Source organism: Protomyctophum bolini (genome assembly GCF_963924005.1).
Source record: "Protomyctophum bolini genome assembly, chromosome: 18".
Classification (NCBI taxonomy): Eukaryota; Metazoa; Chordata; class Actinopteri; order Myctophiformes; family Myctophidae; genus Protomyctophum; species Protomyctophum bolini.
Window position 1 is genome coordinate 11,637,281 of NC_137879.1, and position 22,264 is coordinate 11,659,544.

The 22,264-nt window shown below is 45.2% G+C and overlaps 2 protein-coding genes across 3 annotated transcripts in view; one reads left to right on the forward strand and one right to left on the reverse strand.

The window, feature by feature from the left end:
• The window catches only part of LOC308332578 (dual specificity phosphatase 29-like), a 245,821-nt gene that overhangs the window by 84,694 nt on the left and 138,863 nt on the right, over positions 1-22,264 (forward strand). The window lies entirely within an intron of this gene.
• The window catches only part of adkb (adenosine kinase b), a 137,869-nt gene that overhangs the window by 33,820 nt on the left and 81,785 nt on the right, over positions 1-22,264 (reverse strand). For both annotated transcript variants that reach the window (XM_080788888.1, XM_080788889.1), the window contains exon 7: positions 5,101-5,271. In XM_080788888.1, coding sequence (XP_080645014.1) covers positions 5,101-5,271 — 171 coding nt within the window. The remainder of the gene's footprint in view (positions 1-5,100; positions 5,272-22,264) is intronic.

The window sequence follows — 22,264 nt, forward strand, 5'->3', positions numbered from 1 at the left end:
AATATTGTACATGTACTACACTACAATATATTTGAAGACTTTAGTTACTAGTTACTTTGTAGATTTTGATTGTTATTACAAAACATACATTATAACTACTTCAGCCCTATATGGATTTCGGCCATTTGAAAATAGCCGATCTACAAGCTCACAATGCGTCGCATCACAACGCATTGTGGGCTTGTAGATCTGCTATTTTCAAAACCTGAAATGCATGAGTACTTTTACTTTTGGTACTTCAAGTAATTCTTTATGCCAATACTTGTCTACTTTCACTCGGGTACATTTTGATTTTTGAATTCCGGCCATTTACTTTGCAACGGAGTAGTTCTACACTGCAGTATTGATACTTTTACTTAAGAAATGCCAGTACTTTTTTTTCCCACCACTGGTGGTATATAATGTCAATGGCAGAAAAGAGAGGGGGCGGTAGTACGTTGGAGGATTATTGGCTGTAAAGAGAGTGGGTGGTAATATGATGGAGTATGATTGGCTGTCGGGGGGCAAAAAAAAAAGAAGAGATCTCAAGCTTCTCATCTCCGTTATCGTTTTATTAGGAAAGCACATTTTTAAACCGCCTGCACCATTGCTCCTGCTGCCCAGATAAATAAATAATAAAAAAGGTCCAATTACTTGAAATCATCTAAATCGAGAGAGGCTGCCGTGAATCCTGGCTCACAGAACAGTCAGTCAGTGTGATTAATTCAGCCTCAATTAATCATTCCATTTGTCTATGATATGTCTAAAAATTCCACAATAACAAATCCGGTTGGTAATGGCCCCAATCCTTTACCCCCATTGTGCGGTTTTTATCTGCGACGCTTTAAACGGCAAAAGCAAATTGTGGTCTAATTTTATCGGCGAATCCGCTGGCATGTGGTTTTTCCAGCGGTAATGATTGCCTCATTCGGGCCTAATTAACTGTGGCCATTAAATGGAGGGAAATGTAATGCCCTGGGTTCCATGTCAGGTAGTCAGAGGAGGACAGCGCGGCGAGGACTCAATTAGGCCTGTGCTGTTCCCAGGTTATCACACGACATGTTTGCCAATTAAGTGAAGTAGCGTCTGATGTCTCGGAGCCTCTTGGAGCAGAGTCTCTCTCTCTCCCCGTCCCCAGCCATCTCACTCTGAAGGCCCACAGCACCATAGAAACAGCGTCACTAGCCTTCTCCACCTCCCTGACAGCGGAGGAGCAGACACTACACCATGTCCCAAAAAGGCAGTAATTACAGGACGGATGGGAGACTGTTATATAAGCAGGAAGGCTGCCGATAGGCCAACGCAGGCAGGCAGGCAGGCAGGCAGGCAGGCAGGCCTGCTGATGCCAGGTTTCAAACAAGTACCAGCAGGATCGAGTTACAGCAGAATTACCCTGGGCCACGTACGGTCTCAGTCAAAAAGCACAGACACATTTCAACATCAGAAAGCAGCCTGGGCGAGAAGCGAGGAAGAAACGAAGAGCAGAAAAACATGGCAGCTTATTGACATTTTGGAGTCTCTGGTGTTTGCGGGGATAATTCTGACATTCCAGACTATCAAAAGAGAATTGCGATGTGTGACTGAAATAAGATCCTGATCCTGGTAATTAAATTACCGACTTGGGAACAAGGCATTTCATTTTCAAAGACAGAGGGGAGGGGCGGGTGTCACTGTAATTTTCTGACTAAATGAGTATTTGTTACATTGAACGAACTCGATTCCATGTAGTAGACGCCTGCATTTAAGTATAATCAACCCTTCATAAATTCCGGATCAGCGATTCTGCATGAGCTGCAAGCACAGTTCGCAGCTCAACACAGGAGACTTCATCTGTTATGATTGTGGGAGAGGGGAGGAGAGAGACAGACATATTAGCCTTCCCTTGGCTTACAGCAGTGCTTTTCAACCTTTTTCATGTCACGGCCCATTATTTATTCTGTATGTGGGCCATGGACCACCATTTGATGAGATTTAGCCTCTCAGACCCACAACTAAAGGATATGTTGTTGTCGCTGCATACGTTGCACAATTCCATACTGAATTGATGTTGGTACCATTAGGACTATAGATAACAGGCAAACGTTGATCAAAAATAACATTACATTCTCTCTAATTGTGTAGACTGTAAATTAAGTAATACATTTGGTTTCATGTTACAAACTCATAAGAGTTAAAAGATCTTTAAGGGCCCATTTGGTTACCAACTCTCCATCATTTAACCCCTTTTTGTGTTAGCATTATGTTATGCTTTAGCTATTGAAAAATAGCAGATCTACAAGCAACCGAGTGCCGCGCTACGAGCTTGTACCTGTAGGTCTGCTATTTTTGAAAAATCGAAGAACGACTGACATAGAAACATAGCTTTTTCAGAAAACTGTCAGGATTTAGAAGAAAGTTTTAGAATCTGATCTCAGGTCAAAATGGGTTAAGCTGGGAACCACCTGGAACTTCTTCAAGGACCACTGGTGGTCCCCGGACCGCTGGTTGAAAACCACCGGCTTACAGCATATTCTGCAAGGCTAAACGGAAGTCAGAGTGTGTGTGTGTGTGTGTGTGTGTGTGAGATCCTGACTGTCAGTGACTTGTTATGAGAGCGTCATCATGGGCTCAAGCATCACCAGAGGGGGAGATCGAGAGAGAGAGAGAGAGAGAGGTGTGTGGGGGGGGGGTGTTGGGGTGGAGGCTGGCTGAGGCAGTCCTGTTGTCTGTCAGTCACTCACCATGCAACGCTGCGTGACCGCCCGCCCCAAACCTGGCCTGGGCTCCAACGCAACAGGGGGTGGAGGGCCGAGCCGTATGAACAGTCACTCTGACTCCGGCTCACGCCTCTCAGTGCAGTTCCTACTACTACTGCTGCTGCTGCTGCTGCGCTGGCCAAGTGATGTCAACACAGCCTTGATGGCAAAAGTCTTCAAATAAAATGTAGTGGGGTAAATGGACAATATTTGCCTCTAGAGAGATGTAGTAGAGTAGAAGTATTGGATATGGGAAATAGCCTACAAATACCTCAAAATTGTACTTAAGTAAATGTACTCATTGCACTTTGAGGGGCGTGTACTGCTACCGGAGCAGACGCTCGACGCTCATTCACTCTTTTCCACCGAAGTGAGAAAATAGAACATTAGCAGTTTTAATGTGTTTTGGTCGTTTGAATATACAATCATTCATCACTCAAGCATACCTGTTATGTCATGCAAGTGAGCCAGTAATAACACATGAAATGGTCAAGGTTACGCTATTGACGCTTAAGGTGTGTTAATTGGTTCACACAGCGTCAACACGGGCATCGAGTAACATGCAAGAAAACATTCCACCATAACAAGCTGCTATAAGCAATAATATGTCAAAAAATGTAAGGACTTTTCTTTTTTTTGTCGATCGTACTATTGAACCACACCAAAGAACAAAAGTCAAAGTCGTACGATTTGTCACACACGTTACCGCAGTGAAATTTGTTCTCGGCATTTGACCCATCTCTTGGAGCGGTGAGCCGCAGCCCGCGCTCGAGAATCATTTGATTAGTTGATTTGACCCCCCCAATCCAACCCATTGAGTGTCAAGCAGGGAGGCATTGGGTCCCATTTTTTACAGTCTTTGGTATGACCCGGCCGGGGATCGAACCCCGACCTCCCAGTTTCAGGGCGGACACTCTAACCACAAGGCCACTGAGCGGACATAGATGCCATCAGACAGGCAGAGATGAAGATGAGGCGGGTTGTTTTCATATTATGTCAAGGTGCGCCATAAACAATAATGTTTTCATATTTGTCACGGTGTGCATCATCACGTTGAGACTGAACATGAAGTCAGTCTATCCTTTTGATCGTGTGATTAGTGACAGTCGACTAATGTATGTAAACATTACCACCGTAAGAAGAGTGCTTACATAACCTTCAAAACAGGCCACAACTTCACTGTGTGCATCGTTTGCATTATTATGCGTGCACTCCAGTTCTTAAATAAACAACACTACACCCCTGGCTTTAGCGATGAGGAGCATCTCATTTGATTATCCTCGAAAATCCGTGGCCGTTTCGCCCGCTCTTAGCTTCATTTGAATTGACAGAGAGCAAGCCTGGACACAGAGCCTCAGAAAATATCATCTCTTTGAACAAACGTAGGTTATAATTATCCCCCAGTCATTAAAGTGTAATGACTTGGAGGTGTGAGCAAACTTCTTAAGCAAACAGTAACAGTGCCACCCACCCGAAAATACATAACGTTAGCAAAATGTACTCTGCGGTTTCGGAGACAGAATCGTTCCTCACGGCAATTAGGGAGAGAGAGAGAGAGAGAGATCGAGAGAGGGGGGGGGGAGCATATGCAAAAGGGAGGTCTTGTGGAGCTTATGTGGGGAGGGAGGGGAGGAAGAGAGAGAAAAAGAGGAGAGGGGAAAAGCTGAAGTCAGCAACAGCAATAAATCCTCAAATGCTGAGCAGTTTCTTCCAATTCTGTCCCGGTCTGTGGACCCCATCCTCTAGTCTGAATCCAAAGAAAGGGCTCTGTTTAGTAGCTTTAGCAGTGGGGAGGCGAGTGCAGTCCAAGAGATCTGCCCCCCCAGGGGTATAGTTTGTCTAGGCGGTACCCCCGAAGTCAAGCGCCGCCGGGCCCTGTTAGACGATACTTCCCTACGAGCACCACAGCCCTGTGACCACAGCCTGACCTCCAACCAACTACTCACTTCCACACGGCCGGGGAAAAATCAATAGATTAAACTGGCATGAAACGGTGACGCGATTAAGATGAATGATTACCAGGCTAATTCTTATCCGTCTCTTTATGGGGGGCGCTGGCTAAGTGAAATGTTAAATGGGTACATGGATTAAAAAAAAAAAAAAAAAGAAACAGCAGACAGGGCATTTCATTTTCCTTTCAACAAGGTGAGAGGATAGAATCTTCGAAATAAGTAAGCACTCGCTCTGTTTCTGTCTTAGAAGCTCAGTGTACAGTACATGTGCGCACATGTACTGTACACACGCACACATGCGCACACACACACACGCACACACACACACACACACACACGCAAGCACGCACTCACACACACATGTTTTGAACTTTACAGAGTACATCTCTTGTAGGCCCTGGCTGACAAATGGCCTTGTTGTTGCACTCGCTCACCGTCTCGTTGCCGAACACAATGTCGACGTATGGCATGACCTTCATCAGCGGCTCCTTGAAGAACTGGCTGATGAATGGCGCAGAGAGGTTCAGGCAGAAGATCTTGTTGTTTTCCGAGGCATGCTTGGCCACCTTGAGGATCGACTCCGGGGACACGGTCAGGAAGAAGCCCTGGAAAAAAAACGAGACGGCAATATTCACTCACATGATGTTTTCAGTGGGTTTTGATTGCCCCCCCATCCCCCCGCGCCCAGAGGAAAACCATCCCCGCGGCCCTTCTGTGCAGACAGCATCGTTTGTGGCTTTTGACAGCGGAACATGGGGCCTAAATGGACTGAACTGTACAGGCCCACCTCGGATGAAAAACCTGCTAATTTGTGGCTTTTTGGATTCTGACAGGGCAAATTTTGGGGGGTGGGGGGGGGTGACACGGTGTGGTGTTATTAAAATAACATAAGAGACAAACGGTGGTATAGCTCACTTGAGCGTTTATCTCAAATGGGTTCTTGGAAACATGTACAAGAGGGAAAAAAGGGGAGGTGGGGACTGGGGAGAGGCAGGGAAAAAAATCTATCCAGGACAAAGCTTGTGGCTGGAGTCCAAGGCTCGTACTGAAGGAAGCAACATGCACGTATCCGATGATAGGGCCGAACAAAAGTCTCGTCTGCACTCTCCTTACTTGGAAACAAGAGAGGCAGGTCCACTCATTGTGTGAATGAATACAAATCAGGTAAGAAAACACCTTTGTGTTTCAGGTTGAAACCTGAAGCGAGACTCTCCTGCAAACCACACAAAAACACTCCTCCTTTGATACTGATCTCCTTAACCTTGTTTTTCAGCAACAAGCTTCTCTATAAAACCACTGTGTCACAATAGGGGCAGGGTAAAGGGAGGGGGGAGACATTTCAGCATGGCGATACATTTAATCTAGCTGAAAAGCTTCCATTGTGGGCCAACAGTGTATATAGTTCTCATCAAAGTGCACGTATGACATTCGCAGAAAATGGAGGAGCGACCTTCGTGCGTAGAAAGAATAGAGTATAGTATAACACCAATGAATCTAGGACGGCTGTGTAGTCAATCAAAATATACAATGTATTTACAACGATGCGGTGGTTTATTACATATTCATGCAGTGTTTCACTCTGGTGAGACTCTCTCATTACTTTACAGTTACAGTATGCGTGTCATGTGGTTTTGGGGAGAGGGGGGGGGGGGCGTCTTTCATTGCGGACTGGGTCAGTGCCCGTGGGTTTTGCCATGTCACGGTGCCATCTGTTGTTAGAGGAGAGGTGTTTTTTCAATGGGCCCCACGGAACAACAAAAGGAACTCACTCCGGGCTAATGGCCCATCATTGACCCTGACATTTCTCTTTCGCAATGTGCCAATGTGTTCGGTGCGAAGAGGAGATTGTTTTTTGACACAAATGGCCTTTTTTGTTAAGTCGTGAAATAAACTGTCACGGTTACCCATAATGCCTGCCTGTGATCAAAGGGCCCGTGGCTTGCATCAAATATCCTGAGGGGTGGTGAACTTTAAGAGCCATGCCACGGCTCCTCTAATCACACACACTGTGGCTCTGTGCAATTTACCTCCAACAACACTATAGCACTGCATGCCAGCACACATGATCCCACCGCGGTGGGGAAGAGTACTCAAATGTTTAACTTAAGTAAAAGTACCAATACTGGCAATATAGAAATGTACTTGAGTACAAAAAGTACAAAAGTAATTTGGCATCAAAATGTACGAAAAACTAAAAGTACTCATATTGTGCAGAACGTCCTGTTTTCAAATGCATAAAAATAGCAGATCTACAAGCTCACAATGTGTCGCATCGCGACGCATTGTGAACCAACTTTGTATTTAGGCCTATATATATATATTTATTTTTTTAACTTGTGTGTTTCTGTGTCACAAACTCGCGGCCGTTGTTTTCGTTTGTTTTTCCGACATTCCTTTTGTTGGTTCAACAACTGTTTCGTTATGGCTTTCCTGCTCTCCACAGTTAGCGCATAACATTAGCCGCTGTCGTCAGTCGCTCCGCGCTGCCGCATCGCAGAGTCTGGGTGCAGAGTCTGGGTGCAGAGTCTGGGTGCAGAGTCTGGGGTGCAGAGTCTGGGTGCAGAGTCTGGGTGCAGAGTCTGGGTGCAGAGTCTGGGTGCAGAGTCTGGGTGCAGAGTCTGGGTGCAGAGTCTGGGTGCAGAGTCTGGGCGCAGAGTCTGGGTGCAGAGTCTGGGCGCAGAGTCTGGGTGCAGAGTCTGGGTGCAGAGTCTGGTCTGGGTGCAGAGTCTGGGTGCAGAGTCTGGGTGCAGAGTCTGGGCGCAGAGTCTGGGTGCAGAGTCTGGGCGCAGATTCTGGGTGCAGAGTCTGGTGCAGAGTCTGGTCTGGGTGCAGAGTCTGGGTGCAGAGTCTGGGTGCAGAGTCTGGGTGCAGAGTCTGGGTTGCAGAGTCTGGGTGCAGAGTCTGGGTGCAGAGTCTGGGCGCAGAGTCTGGGTGCAGAGTCTGGGTGCAGAGTCTGGTCTGGGTGCAGAGTCTGGGTGCAGAGTCTGGGTGCAGAGTCTGGGTGCAGAGTCTGGGTGCAGAGTCTGGGTGCAGAGTCTGGAGTGCAGAGTCTGGGTGCAGAGTCTGCAGACTTCCTCGTCGCGGCGTGTCAGGGCTTAGGAAGCAGCCAATCATGACCAGGTCGCTGCTACATGAGTGGTTCAGACTCCCATTGGTATGGCGGCGTTTCAGAGTATGGGCTCACATTCCATTGGCTTAGGCAGCGTTTCAGAGTATGGGTTCAGACTCCCGTTGGCTTAGTATGACTAGACTAGGTTGCCAATAGAAAATGAGCTGTTGTATAAAAGTTCCAAACTAGGTCAAATAGCCGATAACGAGCTCACAATTCATCCTTAGTGGTTAACCCCATTCTGACCTGAGATCAGATTCATACGAGGTTTCCACGGGACACACACTGGTCTGATTAACCCATTCTGACCTGAGATCAGATTAAAAAAATGTCAGTCGTTCTTCGAATTTTTAAAAAATAGCAGACCTACAAGCTCGTATCGCGCCACTCGGTGGCGCGATATGAGCTTGTAGATCTGCTATTTTTCAATAGCTAAAGCATAACATGATGCCAACACCAAAATGGGTGCCCGGTCAGAATGGGTTAAAATCCACTAAGCTGATTTCTGGCAACAGGCATCAATTCTTCATGACTTACAGTAGCCAACTTGTACACGTTTTACAATATCTAAAATATATATAACCTAGAGCTATTGAATTTGAGTTTCCTCAAAACATTTATATTTTTATTACATACAGTATACTATATACATATATGAATGAAAGTAATGCACAATCTATGTAAAGCGCTTTTGATAGAAGCACTATATAAATGGACTTAAAATGTGAAACAATCCATCACCCATGTTACACTTCTTCTGTTTACGAAATTGTTTTGTGCTAACAAACAGAAAATGCCAGTGGCATCCATTTCATAAAACAACTCGGATTATCTTTTTTTTTTTTTCAATTGAATTCCCAAACTTTGTGACTCCAGTGGCTTTGTGGGTAGACAAAACCAGAAGCATTTGTGAAGCCATGTGAAATTCCAGTTCCCATCGTGCAGACTTGACTTTGCGGACGGGGGAAACATGAGAAGTTAAGTCTTTAGCGCTGCGGCGTGGATCGTGTGTCCAGAACAACAGATACGGTTTCCCCAGGTGTCAGTGAGCCTTGTGAAGGGGACAATGATCACGTTTCCAGGTCAGGCTGATCAAAGTGCTTCTCTCGGTAGTACACTCTGTACACTCTGTACAATTTCCATTCCAAGCCCTGTCGATTTTTTTTTTAATAAAGTCATCGTCTCGTCTCGGGGGGGAGATGCATGCATTTTCCTGGCAATATACGATATAATAAGAACTTAAGATGCGATGTCTGGCCATGTCGAGTGGTAATTTGAGGGGAAGACTTGGGAGAGCAAAAAAAAAAAAAAAAAAAAACACGTTCCATTTTCAGCGCTTAACCCCAAAAGAGGAACGACTTCCCACTCCACTTTGCACACAAAGACGATGTCTAAATGGCAGTGTGAGAGTTGAGGACTGTGGTAATCTAACCACAGAGGTCTCATTCTGCAGTGGCGGCTAGCGGAGCGGACCGTCACTATGCGCCTTCTTCCTGGGGCTCCTCTGGTCTGAGGAGCTATGGGTGTGATGGATGGCATGATGTCACCGGGGCCCAAAATAAAAGTGGACACGTGAAGGGTAAAAATGATCTATTTTGGGAAGGTCATTTTCATTTGTGTGCCACCAGCAGTGGTCGTGGGAAGGAAGAAAGCGGTTTTGTCCAGGTCTATTTTAATTCTGCCGGGGCAGGGGGAGGGAGGGGGGCGTGGGGCCTGGGGTGCGTTTAGAATACTGTATCGGGACACTTTCACTCGACACCTTCCCATTACTCAGAGGAATGACGGAGACACACACACACACACACACACACACACACACACACACACAGACACACAGACACACACACACACACACACACACACACACAGACACACACACACACACACACACACACACACACACACACAAACACACACACACACAGACACACACACACACACACACACACACACACAAACGAACGCCACCTGCGAGCAAAGTGGAAATTCGGCACCTATACACTCGTGCCCGATTACCTCCAAATAGCCAGGGAGAGATCGGAGATCGCCGCCTACTCATGCTTCTGGTGACATCTAAATTCAATTAAATAGTACTGGGTGGAAACCATGTGAATAAATAATAATAATAATATTAATAATAATAATAATAATATAAAATGGGCTTGCCATTCGAACCCACAATAATAGCTGCCAAGACTTGGCAACACTAGTTTTCAAAGTAGTAAGCGTATAAGATTGTCAGCAGCTGTTCTCGCCCCTACATTGAATTAAGATTTCTCCATATCAGCAGTAGATGGTGATCTCTGATCGCCTGGCTATTCGAGACTATACTGTCCACGCCGGGCCTCCCCTCCCCTCCCTCCCCCTTCGCTAGAGCGCTTTGTACTGGCGATGACTTCCTTATTGTGTGGAAGGGTCCGGTGAGCTCAGTTAACAGTGCTTCCATCAAAGCCATACAAAGACCCTGCCTTGTGCTATCCCTGTCATTACCATAGGCAGCCCGTCCCCTCCTCCTCAACCCCCCCACCATTATCACCATGCTCTCATGGTGCAGCGAGTTCATTACGCAGAACTAGATGTCACGCAGATCATCGTGTGTGCGTGATGCGCGCGCACACACACACACACACACACACACACACACACACACACACACACACACACACGTTCCCCTCCTGCCTCGGTTATACTTTGTGAAGCTCCTTTGCGGCGGGCGGATCGATAAAGCCGAGGTTTGGAGCTTCATTAGCTCAGTGTGACTCCTCAGCTCCATCAAGGCACCTCTGGCACGCTACGCTGGCGTTCACACATCTATTCCACTCCCCTCATATCCACGGGGCCCTGCATGGCGTTCCCCTATAGATCTATTCCACTCCCCTCATATCCACGGGGCCCTGCATGGCGTTCCCCTAGATCTATTCAACTCCCCTCATATCCACGGGGCCCTGCATGGCGTTCCCCTATAGATCTATTCAACTCCCCTCATATCCACGGGGCCCTGCATGGCGTTCCCCTAGATCTATTCGACTCCCCTCATATCCACGGGGCCCTGCATGGCGTTCCCCTAGATCTATTCGACTCCCCTCATATCCACGGGGCCCTGCATGGCGTTCCCCTAGATCTATTCGACTCCCCTCATATCCACGGGGCCCTGCATGGCGTTCCCCTATAGATCTATTTCACTCCCCTCATATCCACGGGGCCCTGCATGGCGTTCCCCTAGATCTATTCCACTCCCCTCATATCCACGGGGCCCTGCATGGCGTTCCCCTAGATCTATTTCACTCCCCTCATATCCACGGGGGCCCTGCATGGCGTTCCCCTAGATCTATTTCACTCCCCTCATAATATCCACGGGGCCCTGCATGGCGTTCCCCTATAGATCTATTTCACTCCCCTCATAATATCCACGGGGCCCTGCATGGCGTTCCCCTAGATCTATTTCACTCCCCTCATAATATCCACGGGGCCCTGCATGGCGTTCCCCTATAGATCTATTCCACTCCCCTCATATCCACGGGGCCCTGCATGGCGTTCCCCTATAGATCTATTCCACTCCCCTCATATCCACGGGGCCCTGCATGGCGTTCCCCTAGATCTATTCCACTCCCCTCATATCCACGGGGCCCTGCATGGCGTTCCCAGATCGGCCCTGCATGCCGTTTTACACAAATAGACATACCGCAAACACACACCACCACACCAGAGAGCAAAACACAGGCGCTCTCTTGCTCTACTACCAGATAAGGGAGAGGGGGAGAGAGAGAGAGAGGACAGAGAGAGGTAGAGTATAGTATAGTAATGTATGGGGCCACAAAAGCAGTGGTGTAAAGTGGTTTAAATCCTCATTATCCTTACCAATATTCAAAAAATCCTCATTATCCTTACCAATATTCAAAAAACATCTTAAGAAATATCTTATTTTGTCGTCTCTGTAGATTTCATGTTTTACCTTGATGTGTTATATTTTCTTTTGTGTATTTGTTGTTGTATTGTTTATTTCTGTTTTCTGTGCAGTCTGTGTTTTTATTTTCTTTACTGCACAGCTGCCCCCCTTTGACAACTTCTAGATTTATGTTCTGTTCTTAATGAACTTTTAATCTTTTAAACCAATAACCACTTCCTTTAGGAAAGGATTCCATATAAGCCCATAGGCTTCTTCCTTTCCTTGCATTATATTTTTGTTTCTTTTATATGTTATTGTCATTTATTTGTATTTGTATTATATGCTAAATAAACAAACTAAAGTACATTTACTCAAGTACTGTACTTAAGTACAATTGTGAGGAATAGTGTATCCAGTATTCAGTACTTTTACTCCACAAAATCTCAGAGGCAAATAGTGTACTTTTAACCGAAGGTCGCAGATTACTATAAAAACTTGCAAAACCCCTGAGTCATTTCGGTCAGTCACACCTCCATATATGGTTTGCCAGTCCATTATGCCTCGTGACGTCACGCCTACAATCCCTGTTATGCCCATATATGGGGATCTCTGATGTGAAACCCTGAGACAAACCTGGTCACACAGTAACATAACCAACGCCAAGTGGAAAAGCTTGGGCGAGATGAAGAATGCGCCGCAGGGACAGACAGAATGGGTGTATTACTACAGGATTGTCCCAAAGGTTGTCGACATTCGACAGGACAGGTGTGTCCCCGTGCAGACTGCAACAAGAGACTTGTAGATCTGGACACTGGAAGATACTGCTGTTCCAAATGCGACAAAATATTTTTTTTCAGACTTTAAATACAGACTTTTACTGAAGGTCAAAATAGAAGACTCTCAGGATGAACAATGGGTGACATGCTTCTAGAAAACTGCTGAGGTCCTTCACAACGCACAGTCACTGCTGAGGTCCTTCACAACGTACAAAACACTGGCAAAACATTCAAAAATGTCTTTCAAAAAGTAACCTCGACCAGTCAGATAAACAGAGTCAAGCAGGAGACATACAACGGTGACAATCAAGTGTACACCACAGTAATGGAAATCCTACCAGTGCCGGTGAGGTCCTCCTCTTGGCACAGGCGGGTCGTGGAGAGAACGAGGTCCCGCGTTCTTGGCATACTTTTATCATCACCTGGATCTCCATATATGAAGATCACGACCCTGACCTCATCAAACCCTGGATAGCCATACATGGAGAAGACATGCATCTACATCTGACCTCACTGACACCAGATTAATAGTTTAACTCGTGTTTCTCAACTGTGCCGTATTAAGAAGCTCTGTTGTTTCAGCACGAGGTCGCTTCTCGCCCAAGGCGTCTTACTGGTTATAACTTATTATTATTATTACAAAACAAACATTAACCACTTCAACCCTATATACATTTCAGCCATTCGCAAATAGCCGATCTACTACAAGCTCACAATGCAATGCGACCCATTGTGAGCTTGTATAGTAGATCAGCAATAAGTACTTTCTACTTGCGGTGCTTTAAGTACATTTTGATGTCAATACTTTTGTACTTTTACTCAGGTCAATTTTGAATTCCAGACTCTTACTTGTAACAGAGTATTTCTACATTGCGGTATTGACACTTTCACTTAAGTAAAAGCAAATTGAGTACTTTTTTCCCACCACTGCCACAAAGTATGTCCTTGAATGAGTGGACAAGAAAAAGTACAGAGACAACAGGAGAGCTTTCAGAGCCACTCTGTATTCAAAGGGAGATTATACGGTACATTTATAAATACAGCGTTTCACCTTGACACATACGACATGGTTGTTCATATTCACCACTTACAATTTAGGCGTTTAGCAGACGCTCTCCATAGCGACTTACAGTAAGCAATAACAACAGATGGTAACACATCAAATACACAGAAATAGCCATCAAGGATCAGAAGTAAGCTAAGAACCTAACATCCGTTGTAGTAATTGTAATTAGTAGTTAGTTGTAATTTGCATGCGCCTGCAAGGTCGTCGAGGCTAGGGAAAGTGCTACGGCAAGTGCTGCAGGCTAAGACTACAGTGGAAGCTTGGGAGTGAGTCTGCAGTTCTGATTGCATGGATGGTAAGTTCATTCCATAGTTTTGGAGCCAGAAGGGAGAAGGGTCTGGGACGTATGGAGCGTTGTCCCGGCTGTTTTAAACCCTAACATACTTCGTTGAATGTCAATTTTGGAGCCAGAAGGGAGAAGTCTGGGACGTATGGAGCGTTGTCCCGGCTGTTTTAAAGTCTGGGACGTATGGAGCATTGTCCCGGCTGTTTTAAACCCTGTATACATACTTCGTTGAATGTCAAATCACGAGCCAACAACTGAGCTTGTAAATCTGCTATTTTCACAGAATGTTTGCCTATCTTGTCTATTAAGACATGCCAGGAATAGGGATAATAATTATTATTATACAAACAAATTCATATTATAGTGCTTTTCTAAATATCCAAAGTCGCTTGAAGTATTCATGTGGTTAACCACTTTTATACTTTATACTCAGGATGGTTTCATGCAAGAACAGCCTTTCGTAAACTGCTATTTTTTGAAACTCTGAACATGTTCACCTATATTCACCTATAGGCCTATATGGCCGGCCCATAGCGATGCCAGGTTCAATATCGTTTTCTCCGTATACGGGAACACTACCAGCAGCAGCAGTCCATTTGATCTGGAAACACCTTCAATTAGACCAAGAGGAAAAGATAACAAATGGACTTTAAGAGGTAAAAAAGAAAAAAAGAAATGATCCCCCCCTGGCAGCCTGATTCAGCATTCCCAGCACTTTCACAATATGTTTGATCTGACTGCGACTGAGGCAATCCAACCGCACTGTGATAGCATCTGCTTCTTTTTCTTTCGCTAACATTAAGAATCATGTTCGGGAGGACCTTATCAGATATCTAGGAATTCATCCACTTCTTCTGAAGGGGCTGGAAGCAAGCCAACCATACTGGAAACTAAAGGGGTGGGGGTGGGGGGGTCCGCAGGGTAAGCTTGTAAAGCACTTGGAGATGAGGGAAAGGCGGTATCGTGTCAGCCAGGATCTCCAGGGCAACATAAATGCGCCACAAACCCTGGATTTAACAACTGTGCGGAGACATTACTTACTAACTGCTGCGGCATTTTATTTCTCAAAGACCTTCCTCTGGTTTAAATATTACTCAATTTACCAAACTGATTATATATTTTCCAAATGTTGCGGATGTCTCTTGTCGTGCACGTGACACAGCATGCAGCGATGCAGCTGGAAGGGGCCGCGGCAGTGACTAAAAAACGTTACCTGGTCAAGGTCGTCCTTAATGAGCGTGGATAAAACGAGACATTAGGAGCGTACCGCAGAACACTTCAGGGCGAGTGTCACATACTACCGGCCAGCAATTTGTACTGCCATCGCAGAACATAATCACATTAACCCCGGATGCCTCCGCTGCATACGAGCAATGCAGAAACTAGTTGCTAGTTAAACTAGTTAACCACCCTATACTTCAGTTGACTGGTGTCCCCCAGGGTTCCATACTTGGACTCCTCCATTTTTACCACCTATATATATATATATACACATACATACACACACACACGCACCGCATTGTGAGCTTCTAGATTCTTGCCAAATGTTCGCCCCGAAAATAGGGATGCTAGGGTTCAAGAAGTGGTTAACCACTTCCAACATGACAAAACAAATATTGGAAAACAAAATGGAAATGTTCACAATGCGTCACATCGCGATTGGCCATTTCCCCTGGTCATCGTACAATGAAATGAGTGGTTAAATCAAATAAGAAGCTAGTGTTTCTGGCATTCAGAGTGAAAAGAATTGGTGCGATTAGAGGGTGTCTTGCACATCGCAACGCGAGATGGGCTTCGGGGGCTCTTCAAATGGCTGGCTTTTACTCTCCTCCTGTACAAGCTCTACAGTTTCAAAAATGTGTTGGCCAGGGTAAGAGGCCAGCCTGAGAGGGAGAGGGATATGCCAAGGAATGTACTTAAGATCTAAAACAGACAAGATTTAAAGCCAAGAGCATTCAAATGCCAGTACTAATCCACAAAATAATTCAGTGCATAGCACAAACCAACTCCCTCTTACAGATACCATATGTTACCTCTGTGAACAGACCAAACAAAACATTCATTCCGGCAAAAGAAGCAATGCTTTCTTCTCCCAAAAAATCTGTTATGGTGGTAATGAAAGCACGCATGGGCACAACAAAGAGATGTGCATGCATGCCACACACGCATGCACATGCACACACACACACACACACACACACACACACACACACACACACACACACACACACACACACACACACACACACACACACACACACACACACACACACACACACACACACACACACACACACACACACACACACACACACACACACACACACACACACACACACACACACACACACACACACACACACACACACACACACACACACACACACAGTAAGACTATTTCCACTTCATTTTTCCCCCAACATCACTGGAGGCTGAGGCAGGATAGAACAAACTGTTTGGTTTGCAGGGAGTTAAAACTAACGCATACACTCTCTCAAGTGTCCTTGTGTCAGGGCTGATGTCACGCCTACCTAGTTGTGACGTCATCCCCTCCTTATATAAGGCATCTCGCCAGCATTGTTCTCTGTCGGATTATAATCTTCAATCTAGTCTGTATGAGAATCTAAAACTAAGCCTTGCAATTTAAGCTTTCTTAACTTGCCCCTAAAGCTAAAGATATCGCCAAGACCTAACTTCGGATTATACCAGCTGGTCAGCACTTTCCCGCTCTTGTGACCAAGAACCTTCTCCAACCTCACACCTTGTCTGCCACACTGCACTTAATTAGCATTTTAGCGCAAGCAGTTCTCTCTCTCTCCTTCAGTACCTCCGAAGGGGAAACAACACACACACACACACACACACACACACACACACACACACACACACACACACACACACACACACACACACACACACACACACACACACACACACACACACACTTTTGGAGTCAAGTTTGAACTCCCGCAGTTCCTACGCTACTTCAGTTCAGGATGGGGGAATGGAAGAGGAGCTGGTGGGGGCTGGTGGGGGGGTGATGGAAAATGGAATAGAAATCTGCAAAACACACCTATGTGGAAACAGATGTTGAGTCTTCAGATTTTTCTCAGCTTGAAAGGACATAAATATATTAATATATGGGTCAGATGTATAAAGCAGGGGGTGCACTAGTCAGTGTTGGGGTGTCTACTCTGCGCTCCGCCGCCAAAAGGGGGTTTCCAGTTTCAACGGCCAAGAAGTTGACCACAGCGGTCACAGACAGACAGACATACATGCAGAAACCACATCTCTGCAGTGAGACATTATGCCTCGACACTGTTGCACAGAAGTGAACATTTCCAAATGTGCCACTCGGTGGACGTAAATGAATTAGCACGCTAAACTTAAACACGGCAGCAGCGAGTCGAGGAACCAGCGGGACAATCCCTCACTGTTCGACGAAAAACGATCGGCCCAGCGAGAGAGAGAGAGAGAGAGGGAGGGAGCCGGTGCACCAGATCGGAAAATTGCAGGTAATTGCTGAAGCCATTGAATCAAATTTGGTTTTGGTTGAAAGACTAGAATAACAAAGCTCTGATTGCTGAAAAGACAAGGGCAGGGTGCTGCTCGGCTCGGCCCTGTTGCTCACAGTTAATTTGATACATATTTCTCCAACCTCGCAAATGTCTGAGGTGCTGGCAAGAGACCCAAAAGAGAACGAGGGGAGGGGAGGACGGGGTGGAGTTGGGGGGGAAGGGGGGGGCGACCCCCACTTTTCCTGCAAATACTATCCATCTGCCATATTACATTTAACCAGCATGAGAAGGCAAAGGGAGTGCCCTTGCACAATATTGTGTGAAGGCTGTCAAAGTCCATGCAGGAGCACCACCGGTGCCCACTGTTTAGTGAGCCAAGCCAAGGGCATGATGGGGGCTGCTTAAATTCACTCTAATAATAATAACTCCTGACTGGGGTAAGCTCAGCGCCAGCAAAGGAGAAGTGTATTGCAAAAGAAAAAGGTGGGGGGGGGGGGGGGGGGGGGGGCGAGTATCCTTAATTATTCATACCTGAAAAAACTAAATCTACTTGCAACTGTAATTTGATGGCCCTGGATCTCAACACAAACTGCTAACAGCGTTTCATCTGATCGCCAAATGAGCTGTAGTAGTAGTAGTAGTAGAGTATTACACCACCTGGCTTCCGAAAAGTGCAAAGCAAGAATAGCAGATGAGACAGTATGAGGACGTGACTGTGCAGGCTACCAATTCGGAATTCCAAATTCCTTTATATCGAGAGTTTTGGTCATATTAATGGCATTCTACAGAAAAAGCACTGTCCATTACATCTGAAGTGATTCACACCTTTTAAATCCGCTGCGTCAATGTAACTCTCGAGAGCATAAGAATTGACCCGTAAGGCTATGGATACATACAGGAGTCCAAGGGATTTCCACACCTGTATAATTGGGAACATCATAATGTCAGCAGCATAAAATAACATTGCACTGGGACTCGGTTGTTTGCATCACTGGCCTTGACTGAAAACAAAATAGAACCCAACTCCTGTACCGGTGCTCCACTAAAACCAAAGTTTGGAAAATCGATTGCCTGCAGGCAAGAAGTGTGAACTCTCATACCCTTAGCACAACTTCCTTGAAAGTGCAGGTCCTAAATCAAATCAAGCAGAGCCAATGCACGGTGGAATTGTGAGAAGAAAAAAAATGACACGGTTATATAAAATGACAACTAGAGAGAAATACGGCCAAAGTGTCAATGCCAGGAAACTTTGGAGTTCATTTATTTATTCCCGGCTCCGTGTTTTTATATCTTCTCGGCACAGTGACGACGCTAGGAGTCAACTGCGATCATCATCTTTTGTTTTCTTCAGGCCTGGGGGTGGGAGGAGTAGTACTGAATGCACAAAAGATGGTGTAAACATACACTGTACACAAGAGGACATGCATGGGGTATAAACAGCCTGGTGGTGGTGCACAGAACCTTGGGAGTTTGTGACATACAGTTCAGTCAGATAACTCACGAATAGATTGAACAAATATTTATTCTAGAATGAGAATACGTAGGACAATAAGTGTGGATAGGCCAGTTTGCAGTGTTGCCAGTTTAGTTTTCCTGTAACATAGCTGAATATTCATAGTTGCCCGTTGCTTTAGTTTAGGCTTATTGCTGAAGGGTAGTTGCACCAAACTGGAGCCTCTGCAATGCATCCCGCACCAAAACAAAAAACACACACATTTTGTTTTCGCTAGCTTTGCTTTGGAGTTGATCAATTGGTGTATGAATTGAGTGTTGACATTGAGATATAATTATGGGTTATTTCTAGTTCACACTGCACCTAAACTTCCTAAAGACGCCTATACTCGTCCAAGGCACCTCGTGGGGGGGGAGTTATAGGAATACAATAATAGAACATTGTCTACCCTAGAGCTAATTGTGAATCTATTTCCTAATTACCACAGCAAGACATCAACATTTTCAAGATCAAAGTGAAAGTGGCAGAGTCTGAAAGATGTGGCAGCGGCTTAAAACTAATACATTCAACATAATGCCATTGAAAATGCCATCTATCGACTATCGCCTCTGTGTTTATATTCTCTCTGCCAAGTTTGTTGATAAAGAGCAACTCTTCAATTCAAAACACACAGAAGTGAACTCTGAACAGTGAAATACTGCGTCACTTTTAAGTACCAAGAGTTTCACTCAGTCATGTACGGGGAAGATCTGCCTCTTACTGAAATACTACTATAAACAACAACAATAATGTGATCAGCCTCAGGAAGCCTGTGCAAAGGATTCACAGGGGTCAATCATACCTGTGTGAATCAAAACGGAACAAAAACTCTTAAAAAAATAACTTTTAAGCTACTGGCATTGTTGTCACTGCTGCTGTTGTTGTTGCATACGTTTCTGTAGTGCAAAGCCCAACCAAATGGACCATTTAAAATATCATCTGCACTGACTTACCACCCGCTTCGAATGTTATCAACCCAGAATCACCAGTATGTTCTCATCAGAACATGCAATGGAGCCAGTATGGACATTTCCTACATACTGCCTACTACGAAAACATAGTAAACTGACCTACACAACAACTTCGCTTTATGTTTACTTACATGGCCGGTTACGACTGAGGTTAGGGTTAGAGTTAGGGTCAGATTAAAGATGGTGTGCCGTGATTTTTGCAATTTCTTCCAGTTTTTCATGTGTTTATGAGGTGACAGTACTTCATTAGACGCCTTGGTGTGGTTGTTATATGCAATGATGTCTTCCCTTTGCATTTAGGGTTTATTTCTTGAGGCTTAAACCGTGACAGTCAAATGTGCCGATGAAGAAAACAGTGACATCACAATATCATTCCCTCCCCCTTTGTCATAAAACAACAGCTGTGGGTGTGGCTTCAGTTCAGGTTCAAACCAGGCATACTTAACCAAATCTATGCCAAGAACGTGGGATTCCATTTTAATCTCCACAACCCGGCTGTGCCAGAACGTAAAAATCTGTCTTTCTTTAATTTATTTTAATCCAGTAATTTTAAAAATACTTATTTGTCCTTTTTCTTATCCAAATAAGACAATCTGGGGTCTTTAGGATCTTATAAAACCTGAAAACAAGCTAAGCTATTGCATATTGAATGGTGTCTCAAGACAACATTCAACATGCACAATGAATTTAATTGTATTTATAGATTGTATTGTGCTTATACATATGACAAATAAACCTGAAACGACTACAGACATTGGTCACCCAGCATTTCCACCAATGGTGAAATGATCTTCAACCTGCATGTTTGAGTGTGACAAACCTATTTTGCCAAAACCAATCTCTGGCCCGGGTTGATTATGGCCAAACGCCTCTCAGACAGACATGCCGGGGGAGAAGAAAAAAAACATCTTTCACTTCTTCAATTCCCATTTATTTTTGTGCTGGAAATGTTGTACTACAGATGATTTGCGAGTGGAGGTCCTGGAAAGAGCAGGGCAGTAGAAGGGACTTCAAAAACTGTATATCACCCCGAGACCAACGATGTAGTCTGCACATCAATTGTGCCTGTCTGTGTCCAGTCAGTGATCGCTGGCTTCTACTTCAAAGACGTTATTAAAGAGATATATAAATACATAAATACATTAAAGATTTTAGAGATATAAAACACTTAAAACATTTCACTTCCAATATGCCACTGTATGGCTGAAGTATGTCAGAGTATCCGTTACTTTAACATACACCCCCGCACTTCCCTCAAACATGAAAAATTACCACTTAAGGAAGAAAATAAACGCACAAAGCTGGTCTGAGGAGCAAGAGGGTGGAAGGTTGCCTCCTAATTGCTGGAGGGGTAGAGAGAGCCCACGGAAGAGTAAACAAAGTCTGATCGATGGTGGGGATTATATCAGAAAGAGCCTCTGGCCTTTGGCCAAGACGAGCAAACACACACTGGTCTCTGTCTCCGCTCCGGTTGTAAAAAATAGCCAAGGCGAGAGGCGGTAAGTTAAAAGCATTATATTTCACAGAGAGGGGAGGTGGGGGGGACGGGACGGACAGATGGAGCATGCTACAATACTAGGTATGACATGTAGCCAACTATATCACTCCTTGGCTATTCCTATCAGACAGAAATGCCAGCCGATAAGAGAGCAGTGTTGTGAGTTTGATGGAAGGGTGCTGTGGCTAGGGGGGGCTTAGCTTTAGGTCAGAGTGTGTGGTGTGTGTGTGTGTGGGGTGGAGGGGGGGGTGGGATGGGGGTGTCGGGTGCTACAACAGCGGGTGTGTGAAACAGCTCCATCATCACCACCCAGACACACACACACACGCACGCACGCACGCACGCACGCACGCACGCACGCACAAGTTCAACGGTGTAACGCACTATGGGTGAGAAGTGTATTCTGCCACTGTGTATTCCGGTTTTTCCACGTGGCAATTGCATTTCACATAAAGCCACTTGACCCGGCCCCTGTTTTAAATATTTGGCGATTTGAAACTAGCCATCTACAAGCTCACAACTGGTCACATTACACCACAATGTGAGCTTGTAGGGCAGTTATTTGAGTAAATAAATACAATAATAATAATACAAACTTTTATATTTCTTCATGTGAAAAAAGTACCACACGTCACGTGTGAAAACCACTCCGACGTCATGCACGTTCAACACACCGTTAGCCGGCCCACAGCGGGTGAGAAATGTATTCTTGTGTATTCTCGGATTCCATGTGGCAATTGCAATTCACATAAGCCACTTAAGGAAATCCGCGGAGGAGGAGAGAAAAGGTATAAAAACTGAGAAGGGCTTACAAGTTATTGGAGCCTTTTAAAACATGAGAGGCTCCTCATCCGACACGTTTTCCCTTTTTCCACTCTGGTGAATGAGCTCACTCTCTCTCACACTCTTTTGCCTTTTAATCCCTATAAAAACGTATTAACACCCAAAATAACATAATTCATTACCTCTATCTGAGACGTATAAAACTTAAGACGC